Below are 12,550 nucleotides of genomic sequence, written 5' to 3' on the forward strand. Positions count from 1 at the left end.
CAGTATTCTGTTGAATATGGAGACAACTGCCTCCATTACTGGCCTGTAAATAAACTGCCCAGGGTGTAGTCAGCGATCTGCTTCTCTGTGTATCCCCAGACTGCAGCATAATGCATGGTAGATAGTAGAGAGTTAAGCAGGTGAATGAATATAGACCCCCAAACCAAAACCAAACCTGTTGCTGTTGAGTCAATTCTGACTCAGGGCAACCCCATTAGCATATATTTTGAGTTATTTTTCTGGGACAGGTGGTCAATAGCATGATTTCTGGAGTCAGCCAGCCCTTGTTTCAAATCCCCATTCTACTATTTGCAGATGAATTTAGCTGTGTTACTTAATGTCTCAGTTTCTTCAACTAATAAATGGGAGTGATATGAACCTCATAGAGTTGTTGGGAGGGTTAAATATGAAGTTATGCTGCTTAGCAGTGCCAGGCACAAATAAACATTCAATGAACGATAACAACAATTATTGGACCAAAGTGTGCCTGTTCTCTCAGCTGACCCCTCTATGTCTAGCAACACGTGGCTATGAGACAAACATCTTGGAACAGGTTTTACTGGTGTGGAACCAAACCACTTGAGAGTCAGACTGTTGACCTTGATCCTATTGGCACTGTGCCTAATTGTATTGGGAGATCAGATGGAAGAGTCAAGTGGGTCAGATGTCTAGAGAAGCAAAACGAAACTAAACCAGGTAGCAGATGAGTGACTATTATCCCTAGCTACATATCACATAGACAAGCCAATCGTTTCCTTGTTGTTGGCCTTGATTACTGTCCTTGACGATTATTAAAAACGTAACTGCATTTCCCAAGTAGGTTTGAATTTCACAAGTCATATATTTCTAGTCCAAGAGTCACAACGAATCAGCCCAGTCTTTGGAAAAGCAGCTACTGGGGGGCATCATCCATAACTTTAATTAACATTTAGGCTTTGAAGCTGAACACACAGAAGGAAAATTAATGAATTGGTTTATTTGTCTTTCTTAACTTATTAACCATTCAGTCTCTATCCAGAACATACACACTCCTGTGACATGCATATTCGAAAAATTTGATTACAAATGCATGATTTTTTTTTCATCAACTTCTGATTCCATTTGTTCTTCATTTGGGTTAGAAACTGTTCAGTTACCACGCTAAAGGAAAGGGAAGGGATAGCCCAGATACTTGCTAAGCCAGTGAGATACTTGCTAAGATCCTAGATACTTCCTAAGCAGCTCGTGGATGCTGCCCTTAACCTAAACAGCTTGCCCTGGCTGCACTGATCACACTGGGAAGAAAATAAACCAGCAGTCTTGAGAGGTTTTCGTCTTGGAGTCCCACTTGCAAGCCTGGTATGGAAAGTACTCTTGACAAAGGCATGATACTCCCTGTGCTCCCACTTCTTTGGCTTGGCTCCGTCAGTGCAAGAGGGCCACTAGAAGTTTCTGGAAGTCCCCGGAGATGTCAGAGCGAACCATGTCAGACAGAGACTTCTGGTACTTCTCTTGGAACTTTGCTTTTATCCCCTGAAGGTCAACCTGTAGGAGAGATGACAGCAGTGAGGGGGGCAACATTTATGGAATGTTCATCATCAACAGAAGGCACTGTTCAAAGCACTTGATACTCATTTGCTCATGTCTGCCTCAAAACAGCCCTTTGAGGCAGGAACTGTTGTTATTCCTGTTTTGCAGATAAGGAAAGGAAAGCTGAGTTCAGGTCTCCAAAGGCCGCAGAGCTGTCTGTGTGTGCGTGTGTGCATGTGTGTGCGTGTGTGTATGTGTGTACATGCGTGTGTGTGTGCACGTGTGTCTATGTGTGCGTGTGTGTGTTCCAGTAAAACTTTATAGATGGACACTGAAACATGAATTCCATACAGTTCTTTGTGTTGTGAAATATTCTTCTTTTGCGTGTTTTTTTCCCAACTATTTAAAAATGAGGAGACCCTGGGTGGCACAAGTAGTTAAAAGCACTTGACTACTAGCCAAACCCACTCAGCTGGCAGTTCAGACCCACCCAGGGGCACCTTAGAAAACAGGCCTGGTGATCTGCTTCCAAAAGATCAGAGCCTTGAAAACTCCACGGAGTAGCTCTACTCTGCACACATGGGGTTGCCATGAATCAAAATTGCCTCGACAGCAACTAACAACAACCTTTAAAAATGAACCTGTTCTTAGGAAGCAGGGCTGTACGAGGACAGGTGGTGGGCCACATTTGACCTGCAGGTCGTGTTTGCTGACCCTTGGTGTAATGTTAAGAAAGTTGTCAACACAGAGATTTGCAAGTAAGCATTTTTCTCTTGTACCCTGATCAGCAAGGATATAACTGCCAATCAGCAATTCCAATCAATGTCAGTTTGGAGGGCTTCTGTTGAATCGAATTCATTGGAAGCTTGGAAGCTTCAAAAACCTAGGCGCTGGAGATCGGGTAAGGATTCAGAAGGAAAACAAATGAGATTGCTCTGCCCTAAAGAATCTTACAGCCTAGTGAGGGAGTCATTCTTGCACCAGAAAAGATATAGTTCCAGATGGCAAGTATACCAGATGCTGTTGAGTCGATTCTGGCTCATGGTGACCTGGACTTGAACAGCCATTTGCACCACCCAGGGAGCCTCTCGTCCCCGAGAGAACATAGCAAAGCTCGCTGAAGAAGCAGAGAGCCGGCTCTAAGCAGGAGTGTTTTTGGTTTAGGTTCTACCTTGCACTCCAGACCCAGAAACTGTGGCTCAGGTGTCTGGTTCTTTTTTTTTCTCCTGCCCCAATTAGAAGGCTAAATTGAGAGAGAAAAGATGAGAACAGGAGAAGGCAAGAGAAGGGGGAATTGTCCTAAGTCGATGTTGATCAGACAGAGAGAAACCACAGGAGGCTGATGGTCCAAGTCCCTCTGCTCCCCTGGCTTGTACCTGCTTGACTCCTTCCCCGGGGCTGGGGAAGAGGCAGGAAGGTGAGGTCAGTGCAGGGACTATTCTAGTACTGTGTGGCTTTAGGGAATCAGGAGAATCGGCCAAACTATATCTGGCTGGGAGTCCCTGGATAGTGCAAATAGTTAACAAGCTTGGCCGAAAACCGAAAGGTTAGAGGTTTGAGTCCACCCACAGGCGCCTTGGAAGAAAGCCCTGGCGATCTGCTTCTGAAAAGCTGGCCATTGCAAACCCTATGGAGCACAGTTCTACTCTGACACATATGGAGTCATCACGAGTCGGAGTCAACTCGATGGTGACTGGTATACGTGGCCGGGCCTGAAGCCTTCTGAGGAAATGGTCCTAATCTGGAGTGACCCAGGGCCTTGGTCAATATTGAGATGGGTCAGAATGTCTTGGAATAAAACACCTCATGGCCCATGATGGTGTGAATATGAAATCCTGAAGTGCCCTCCAGATCGATCCAATCTCCCAGGAGGTCTTTTGGAGTGCTTGGTTTGCTCTGCTGCCAACCTGCCATCTTTGGATCCCTCAAGACTTCTCATGAGTTCAGCTGTGGGTTGAGTTGCTAAGAGACAGCAGAGAGGAGGGAAGGAGACAGGTCCAGAGACAGGGAGGAGAGAAAGAAGAGAAACTGCAGGAGATTAGCAAGAGACTGGGAAAGAGTAAGAGGCGCTTTAAGAGAGAAAGAAAAAGATGAGCAGCAGAGGAGGAAGGAAGGGGGAGGAGAAATTCCAGGAATAGAAATAAAAACCAAAGAACTGTCTTCTTGCTAAGTTATATTTAAAAACAGTGTCAGATGTTAAGTATTATTTGTCAAAAAGCCGTGGATCAGAATTTGGGTTGGTATCTTTATCCTTTTGACAGTTTTTTGAGGGAAGATGTCTGTGGTTTTCAAGCGCTACTTCTACTTTGTCCTCCAAGGCGTCTCCGACTGCAACAAAATACCATTTACCCCTTATTTTATAACCCCTGCGGGTTCCATATTCCAAAGCACTAGTTGTAAGTCTTGACAGCTGCTTCCAGGTTTTTGGCTACTCGTCTCCATGCCCCTTCCGCTCATGCATTCTCAGCAGGGACGATGTCCTCCCCAGGAGGCAAAAATGGGTTCTTGGAGGGCAGAAAACTCTTAATCTTTTTTATGTGTTGTTATGGATTGAATTGGGTCTCCCCAAAGTATGTATTGAAGCCCTGGCTCCTGTATCTGTGGATGTGATCCTATTTGGAAATATGAAGTTTCTGTTGTTATGCTAATGAAGTCATACCAGAGTAAAACCAAAAAAAAAAAAAAAAAAAAGCCAGACCCGTTGCTGTCGAGTCAATGCTGACTCATAGTGACCCTATAAGACAGAGTAGACCTGCCCCATAGGGTTTCCAAGGAGCAGCTGGTGGATTTGAACTGCCAACCTTTTGGTTAACAGCCAAGCTCTTAACCACTGCGCCACCAGGTGGGTCCTAAACCTAATCACTTGTGAGTTATAAAAAGAGCAGAATTGACACAGAGATACATTGGGGGAAGACAGACAATGGAATTAAGCATTTTTCTTTTGTACCCTGATCAGCAAGGATATTAGTGCCAATCAACAAATTCCAATCAATGTCATCTACAAGCCCGGGAACCCCAGGATTGTTGACTAATACCAGAAACTAGAAGAGAGCTACACAGAAAGAATCGACATGGCCAATAGCCTAACTTGGACTTTTAGCCTCCAGAACTGTGAGAAAACAAGTTTCTGTTCTTTGAAACCACTCACTTGTGGTATTTTTTTTTGACAGCACTAGGTAACTAAGACACATATGCCATTGCCATCAAGTCGATTCTAACTCACAGCAACGCTATAGGATACAGTAGAACGGCCCCGTAGGGAATGGCCCCTGCAGAGTGGCTGGTGGATTCGAACCGATGACCTTTTGGTTAGCAGCTGAGTGCTTAACCACTGCACCACCAGAGCTCCACAGATATACACAGAGTACATAAACAGATATACAGTATATTTGTAATGATAAAATTTCTTGGCAGGGGAAATTAGGAAAAAAATGTCTATAATGTCTCCTTGGGGGGAGGCAATCATGAAAAAGAGATTGAGAAACACTGTCTTATAGATATACCGATGTGTAGACAGTGTTTCTCAACCTCTTTCAGCACAGTGGTTAAGAGTCGGCCGCTAGCCAAAAGGTCAGCAGTTCGAATCTGTCTTGTCTTCCTTAAAATGGAGCAGAACACAATGGCTCCATAAGATCCCCCTCTGCATGCTGCCTTGAGCTCCAGAGCCACAGATGACAAAAACAGAGGCAATTATCATGATTGGGTGCCCCTTGGAAACCCTAGGGGGCAGTTCTACTCTGTCCTATAGGGTCGCTATGAGCTAGAATGGACTTGATGGCAACAGGTTTTATACTGATGTGTTTCTTGTAACAAATTGTGCTTCTGCAGTGTGTTCAGTTAAATAAAGACCTAGCTCAGGAGTCTCATTGTCTCTGCGGCTGGGTGACTTTGTCAGTAGCCAATCTGTTAGCGCCTTGTTTTGTCTTCCTTAAAATGGAGCCGAACACAACGGTGCCACAAGATCCCCTCTGCACGCTGCCTTGAGCTCCAGAGCCGCAGATGACAAAGACAGAAGCAATTATCATGATTGTATTTTTATAAAAAGAAACAGATTGAAGCCTAGCACAATGTCTTCTACAAATTCTGGGAAGGCAACGACCATCTCTGTTTTACTTTCTCTGTAAATAGGCTCTTAATAAAAACTATTTGTCGGTGACATCAGTGATGGAGAAAAGAGAAGTTCCATCCCACCTCTCAGGAGTCGAATGCATCTTACCTCAGCCCTCGTCACGATGATCCGGATTAACGTCTCCTCGTCGGTACCGGAGCCCTTCATGGACTTGTACAGACACTCAGCAAAGTAGCCCTCACGGTCCCGGGCACACCTCACTTGGCAGGACGGAGGAAAAGAGAATGTGAGGATTTCCTGTTTTGTTGAATAAGGTGGAGACCCTCAGAAGGAACAAAGCTGGCCCTGAATGTCACCTGGCTGCCCCTGGAGCTGACTTAATTGTGAGGCAGATGTTTGAAAGGAACCAACTTCATGCTGTTGTGTAATGGGATCTGGAAGATTCTCCCAGGTCAGGGCACCAGTGCTTTTCAACCAGAGCCCAGTCAAAACCACTGTAGACAAATAAGACCCTATCTTATTCTTGAAGACCCCCTGGAGGACGCAAGCTGTGGCCATTCTCAGCCTCTCCCTAGAAGTCCATGATTCCCACCAGCAGAAAAATCTTCTTATATCTAAGTGGAATCTCTGATGCTGGAGTTGGGTTCTGAGTGGAAACACAGATTGGCTGGCCAGCAGCTTTACTGTAATAAAACTTCACAACCTTGAAGATGTACTCAGCTGGACCGTGGCCGGCCTGCCTTTGCTAAACAACCTGGCTACCCTTTGTTTTTCTTCACTGGGTTTGTTTTCTGAGCCTCATCTCATCTTTTGCATGTTCCCCCACAATCTTCCTAGTTTGGGATATGGGCTTGAGGAAATGTTCAATCCTTTCTACAAATCATGAGTCTCTAGGTGGTTCAAATGCTTCAGTGTTTGGCTGCTAACCGAAAGGTTGGCAGTTCAAATCTACCCAGAGGTGCCTCGGAAGAAAGGCCTGGTAACCTACTTCCAAAAGATCACAGCCATTGGAAACCCTATGGAGTGCAGTTCTATTCTGACACACATGGGGTTGCCGCGAGTTGGAATCAACTCAACAGCAAGTGGTTTGTCAGAATTACTATTTTTTTCTACAGATTATCTTCCTATAGGACGCTGGTATTTGCTCTCTTCTGCCCCCTCCCCCTTTGCGGGCCAACTGAATCCACAAATAAATGAAGCATAGTTTCTACTCATCATCCAGGTAACAGGAACCATGTCTCCTCTTGGGGATAAGCCATTATCCCTCTCCCCCTCCATCCAGGCTCATATTAAGCCATCATGACTAATTTTGTGGGAACAAACCATTTACTGTTTAGGTTGTTGATAATTCTCTAGAACTCTTACAATTATTTGATGTTGGTGGTTATTAATAAGCAATGAATTCAGCATTTAGTGTGGAATGTACATCCTTAATATATCCTTTCATGGGGACCCTTGCTTCCCAGGTAATTGCCTATATGATTGATCCTCATGAGCAAGCGAGAGGGTTAGGAAAGCAGAGTCTAGGTTGGGTGTTGGTCTCACAGACCCAAGTGTATGACTTCTTTATTCTGAGAGCAATCCAAAATCTGCCGTATGGGGGGATCCATCCGTTTGGGGAGTAGCGTATTTGAGATTCACTGTGATCCCCAGGGAGTCCCTGCTAATTGGTTAGCTAATTGACTGCTAACCTAGAGGTTGGAGGTTCAAGTCTACCCAGAGGTGCCTTGGAAAAAAGTCCTTGTGATCTATTTCTGAAAAATCAACCAATGAAAATCCTGTGGATCACAACAGTCCGATCTTGATCCCAGTGTGCACGTGGTTGCCATGAGCCAGGGGCCAACTCAGTGGCAGTTAACAACAGCAGTAATCAGCTGATTGGTGCGTATCCACCAGGAACTTGAAGCTTCTTGAGAGCAGGGATTAGGTCTTGTTTGCCTGTGAGCCCCAGGCCTAGCACAACCCCTGGGTCCAGACAGGTGCTGAGTAAATGTTAAATAAGTGAGTGGTTTTATCACCATCTTCTGACTGCATTCCAGCGTTTTTCTCTTCTGCCACAGCAAGTACAGAATAGATTTGGAGCCTTAGAGTCAGGCCATGAGCAGATCCCCCCCATCTACTCAAGACACTTCCTTTAAGCCCTAAGGACAGTTGTCCATTCAAGGGCTCATGTGTTTACAGTGTGGGCCAGGGGTCACACTAGGGTCACGGCAGAGGTCCTGCTCATCGGAACTCAAAATAAGGACAGATGAAAAAAACCAATTCCTGACATTGTCTCCCCTCCTCCCTCCATCCCACCCCCCCAAAAAAAAACAAAGGTTTGGCAACTGAAGCACATTTTTTAACTTCCAAGGCTGCTTTTTCAGTTCTTCCTCCTCTACTAGGGATACACCTCTCCATTTCTTGTGCCATTTGGGACAGTGCCCTGGACTCCTCACCACAGGAGTATGGACAATGGACAATGCCTTTATTCCAGTGCTCACAAAAAGAAGAAAAGGAGCCTGCCAGGCACAGCCCCGTGCCCATCTCTCTGCTATTTCCTGTCTGTGGGCAAAACCTGGAGAGAAGGTCCTGGCATTTACTTGGCACGGTCAAGATCTGGTCTCCCTCGCCTCTTTTTTTAAACAGATCTCATTCTTCCCAGGTGTTGAAAGAACCAAACGGAAAAGGAAACCCTCAAGCCATCAGGTATATGCAAACTCTTGTTCATGGACCCTGAGCTTGAGTATTTTTGGGTGTGTGTCATATGAACCTCATGCTGCTCGCTGAGACTAGATAATGGTCCCAGTCTGTTGACAGATGCTATCAGAGACCCATGGTCTTAGCGGGACTGTAGTGGGTGCTATGGTGCATCACCCAGATGCCCCATCCCCCAGGTGTTGCCAGCTGACTTCTCGCCGCTGAGTCTCTCCCCAGGAATTGCCCCCTACAGGAGGGAGCTGCCTTGCTCAAGGTTGCAAATGTTTCCTGGGTGCAGCCAGTGTCCAGTGACTGGTTGATGTGGGTACAAAGTCCTGGCCCCCTTGCCTTCCCTTTGGACACCCCGTCTTCAGAGTTCCTGTGGAACCTGCAAAGCCTCTGTCAAAACTGCATTCAACCTCTTCCTTGCCCAATGCTGCTTAGAGGTGTTGGTCCAAAAACCACTCCTTAAAAACTCCATGCACACAAACTGGAAACCCTAGTAGTGTAGCAGTTAAGAGTTCGGCTGCTAACCAAAAGGTCAGCAGTTCAAATCCACCAGGCGCTCCTTGGAAACACTATGGGGCAGCTCTACTCTGAGTTATGAGTTGGAATCGACTCCATGGCAGTGGGTTTGGTTTTTGGTTTTGGCACACGAACCACTGTCTCCAAGCCTCTTTCTAGGGAGCCCAAGCCAAGACAGGGACTGTCTTATGTTTACTTTACCAAGAGTTAAATAGGCTTTCTTCAGGTCCCCCGAGGTTTCTTCTTCAATAGCCTCTTCCATGTCTTTGCCGATGAGCTAGAAGACAACCAAAAGTCCAACCATTAATCCAGGTTTTGCTTTTGACCTTGGTGCTCTTAAGATTGTTCCTCTACAGAAAGCCCCTAATTCTTCCTGATTTAGTCATGTGGCTGTAGGGAACTCCTATCCTGCCTAGTTAATACCTTAGGGACGGGGATGGTTGCCACGCATTGGAAAGGGGGCTCTCGTCACTGAGGAGCTAGTCCAGATTTGACCCCTAATGGACCTGACCCTACTCAGTGCCACCGTCTCAGCCTCAATGTTCTTATCTGTGAAATTGGGGAGTGGAAGAACAATAAATAGATACCATAGCAATGATTATTTACATTTATATAGCACTTTAGTTTCCCAGGAGCCCTGGTGGCACAGTGGTTAAGCGTTTGGCTGCTAACCAGAAGGTCGGCAGTTCAAATCCACTCAGCGATTCCTTGGAAACCCTGCAGGGCAGTTCTACTCTGTCCTATAGGGTCGCTATGAGTTGGAATTGACCCAACTGCAATGGGTTTTTTGGTTAGTTTCCCAAGTGTTTTTCATCCCTATCAGTTCCAATTTTCTAGAAGGCTGTGGTTATAATAGGAGTCCCTGGGTGGTGCAAACGGCTAAGTGATAGCTTCTAATCAAAAGGTTGGCAGTTCGAACCCACCCAGAGGCACCTCAGAAGAAAGGCCTGACAATCTAAAAAATAAGCCATTGAAAACTCTACAGAGCACAGTTCTACTCTGATACACATGGGGTCGCCATGAGTCAAAGTCGACTTGAGAGCAATGGGTGATTATAGTAATCTTACCCACCCCTCACTTGTCTCCCTTATCCTGGGACTGGGGGACTCAGGCGCCTACGGTGGAGGTGAAATAAGTGGAGGCTGTGAAGTCCGTGATGAGGCTAGGGTCTAGTTTTCCTCTTTTTTTCCCTGATAAAGTGGGGGAGCGCGGGCTGGAAGCTGGGAGGCTGAGAATGTCAAAATGCCACTTTTCTTCACTCTGGGGTGGTTCCGAATGATCATATATTCACCACTGGCTCACATATTGTTCTGTATGGCATTACACATTAGGTTTCTTTCCAAATATTTACAGAAGCTGAAGTTCAGAGTAAATTGTGACTGTGCTTAACACAAATACTGCCCGGGACGACCTCAGGGCAGACAAATAAAGAGAAAGGAGAGCTCTTTGCTGGGTTTGGGGAAATGTAATGAAGCATTAGAAATACTGAAATTTCTTTCTTAGAAATTACCTTTTGAGGAGACGACACAATTGATTCTATAAATAATTGCAGCCTTTGAGTACATGTCAGCAGAGTTTATGTGGTTTATTTTGAAAACACACATAAACAAAACATCCTTTGCAATGCAAGCACAATATATGTGGGGGGACAGGGGTCCAGATTTAATGAAGCTTGACCTCCTAGTAATATCTAGAGACCTAGGTGTGTGCTTAGGGGGCCTAGATTTGAAGGGGTTTGGAGAGCTTTCAATCCTTAGCTGCCCCTAGCCTTTCTTGGGTTTGAGGTGGGGAGTTAGGATTTCAGGAGGAACTGGTATCACTTTCCCATAAACAAGGTTCTTGTTCTGTAGACTGAGATTCTGTTTCAAGAGGACATCTTGTTCACACGAGTCTGCGTTTACTAAAAACCCTCTATTAAACAACTCTCTGTTTCTGTTGTTAATGCTGGGCCAGTGTTTTTCTTTTTCTTTTCTTTTCTTTTCTTTTTTTTTTTTGTGGCATCTCAGCCTACAAAACAGATAAAAGCAGAAAAACAGAGCTGTCTGGAGGGCAGGGAGTGGGCTCCTAATCCGAACCCTAGGTACTAATGCCATGTTTCTGCCCTCTCAGGGCCTCCTCTTTGCACAATGCCAGGGGGCACTATTGGCACAATGCAATGTGACCTGTGCTTGCTGGAGTTTGGCAACAGAGGGTATTGCCCCTCTTTTCTGCCTACCTTCTGCCTCCATTCCCTTCCTGGTGGCTACTAGAGACACCTCCATGGACCACGTGGAGCACAATTTGAAAACAATTGACTGGCCCAAGCTATCGTGACTCTCATCGGAGAGTGGCAGGCTTTTCACTTCAGTTACTGGAACAATTAGTTCTTAGGGGGTTCTTTGGACAGAATCAGATTTTCTGATCTCAGTACAAAAACACATTGCCAGGGTGGATTCCAAATAAGTCTCAAAAGCTAAACAGATAACAATGCCTATAGGGAGGTTGGAGCCGTGGTGGCACAGTGGTTAAGAGCTCAGCTGCTAACCAAAAGGTCAGCAGTTTGAATCCACCGGCCGTTCCTTGGAAACCCAATGGGGCAGTTCTACTCTGTTCTATAGGGTCACTATGAGGCAGAACCGACTCGACGGTAATGGGTTTTTTTTTAATAGGGATGTTGGAGTTCCTAGGTGGTGCAAATGGCTAACGTGCTTGGCTGCTAACCTAACAGTTGGGGGTTCAAGTCTACCCAGAGTTGCCTCAGAAGAAAGGCCTGGTGACCTGCTTCTGAAAAATCAGCCATTGAAAACCCTACAGAGCACAGTTCTACTCTGACACACACGGGGTCACCATGAGTTGGAATCTACTTGACAGCAACTGGCAACAACAATAGGGAGGTGATTAGAAGAACACCAGAGACATTTCTTTCTTTTGAAATGGATTCTCTCAAATTGGCAGCATGCCCACAGCAGAGCCCTGTGAACTCTGGTTTGCCTCCAGCAGTCAAAGGGTGGAAGCTCTGGAATGGGCTTAGGAACACACAAACGGGCGGGGAGAAGCAGCCAGGAGGGCGATGGGTCGGAGTGAGGCTGGGCAGTGGGTGTGTGTACCTGTGATTTATGCTGACCCCTGTTTGGGGGACTCACTTTGGCTTTACAAGGGTGACTTGTGTACTTTCATATGTAGTATAATTTAGGAGTGTAATAATCTTACATGAAGCAGTGGATTTGGGAAAGATCTGCTGCCTGGGCTGGGATTGCTGAGAGTGTCAGTAGTTACAACTTAGGTCAGGAGGGCAAATAAAAGGTAAAAGTCTGAGTTTTGTGCCCCAAATTTAAATTGTACCCCATGCCGGGACAACTTATGTCACACAATATACTGCAGTGCTCTCATGCTAGTATTTTCGTGCTTTTAGCCAGAGAGCCTCAGGAAACCGATAGAACCAGCGCCCCTAAAGCAGGACAAACTCTAAAAATCCATGATGAAGATCAAGATAAATGATGCTAAAGCCAGCTTTTGGAATAAACGCATAGGTAACATTTTAGGGCTGATTTCATGTCGAGAACAATCAGATCAATAGATGACCTTGTCATTTTGAGCTTTAGGTCCAATTGCTGACACTGTTGGTCCACACAGGGAAATTCTAATAACAACAGCTAATGCTTACGGTGCCCTGGTGGCTCAGTGGTTAAGAGCTTGGCTGCTAACCAAAAGGTCAGCAGTTCGAATCCACCAGCTGCTCCTTGGAAACCCTCCGGGGCAGTTAGTTCTACTCTTCCCTACAGGGTTGCT

At 45.7% G+C, this 12,550-nt stretch overlaps 1 protein-coding gene across 1 annotated transcript in view; it reads right to left on the reverse strand.

Moving 5' to 3' along the window:
* Positions 1 to 990: 990 nt before the first annotated feature.
* ANXA13 (annexin A13) overlaps positions 991 to 12,550 on the reverse strand; it is a 57,937-nt gene continuing 46,377 nt past the window's right edge. Inside the window, exons 10-12 of the mRNA XM_004372989.2 lie at positions 8,984 to 9,059; positions 5,726 to 5,838; positions 991 to 1,524 (exon numbers count right to left, since the gene is read on the reverse strand). Coding sequence (XP_004373046.1) covers positions 1,405 to 1,524; positions 5,726 to 5,838; positions 8,984 to 9,059 — 309 coding nt within the window. The 3' untranslated portion in view covers positions 991 to 1,404. The remainder of the gene's footprint in view (positions 1,525 to 5,725; positions 5,839 to 8,983; positions 9,060 to 12,550) is intronic.

The sequence above is a fragment of the Trichechus manatus genome, unplaced genomic scaffold, assembly GCF_000243295.1.
Source record: "Trichechus manatus latirostris isolate Lorelei unplaced genomic scaffold, TriManLat1.0 scaffold00022, whole genome shotgun sequence".
Lineage (NCBI taxonomy): Eukaryota > Metazoa > Chordata > Mammalia > Sirenia > Trichechidae > Trichechus > Trichechus manatus.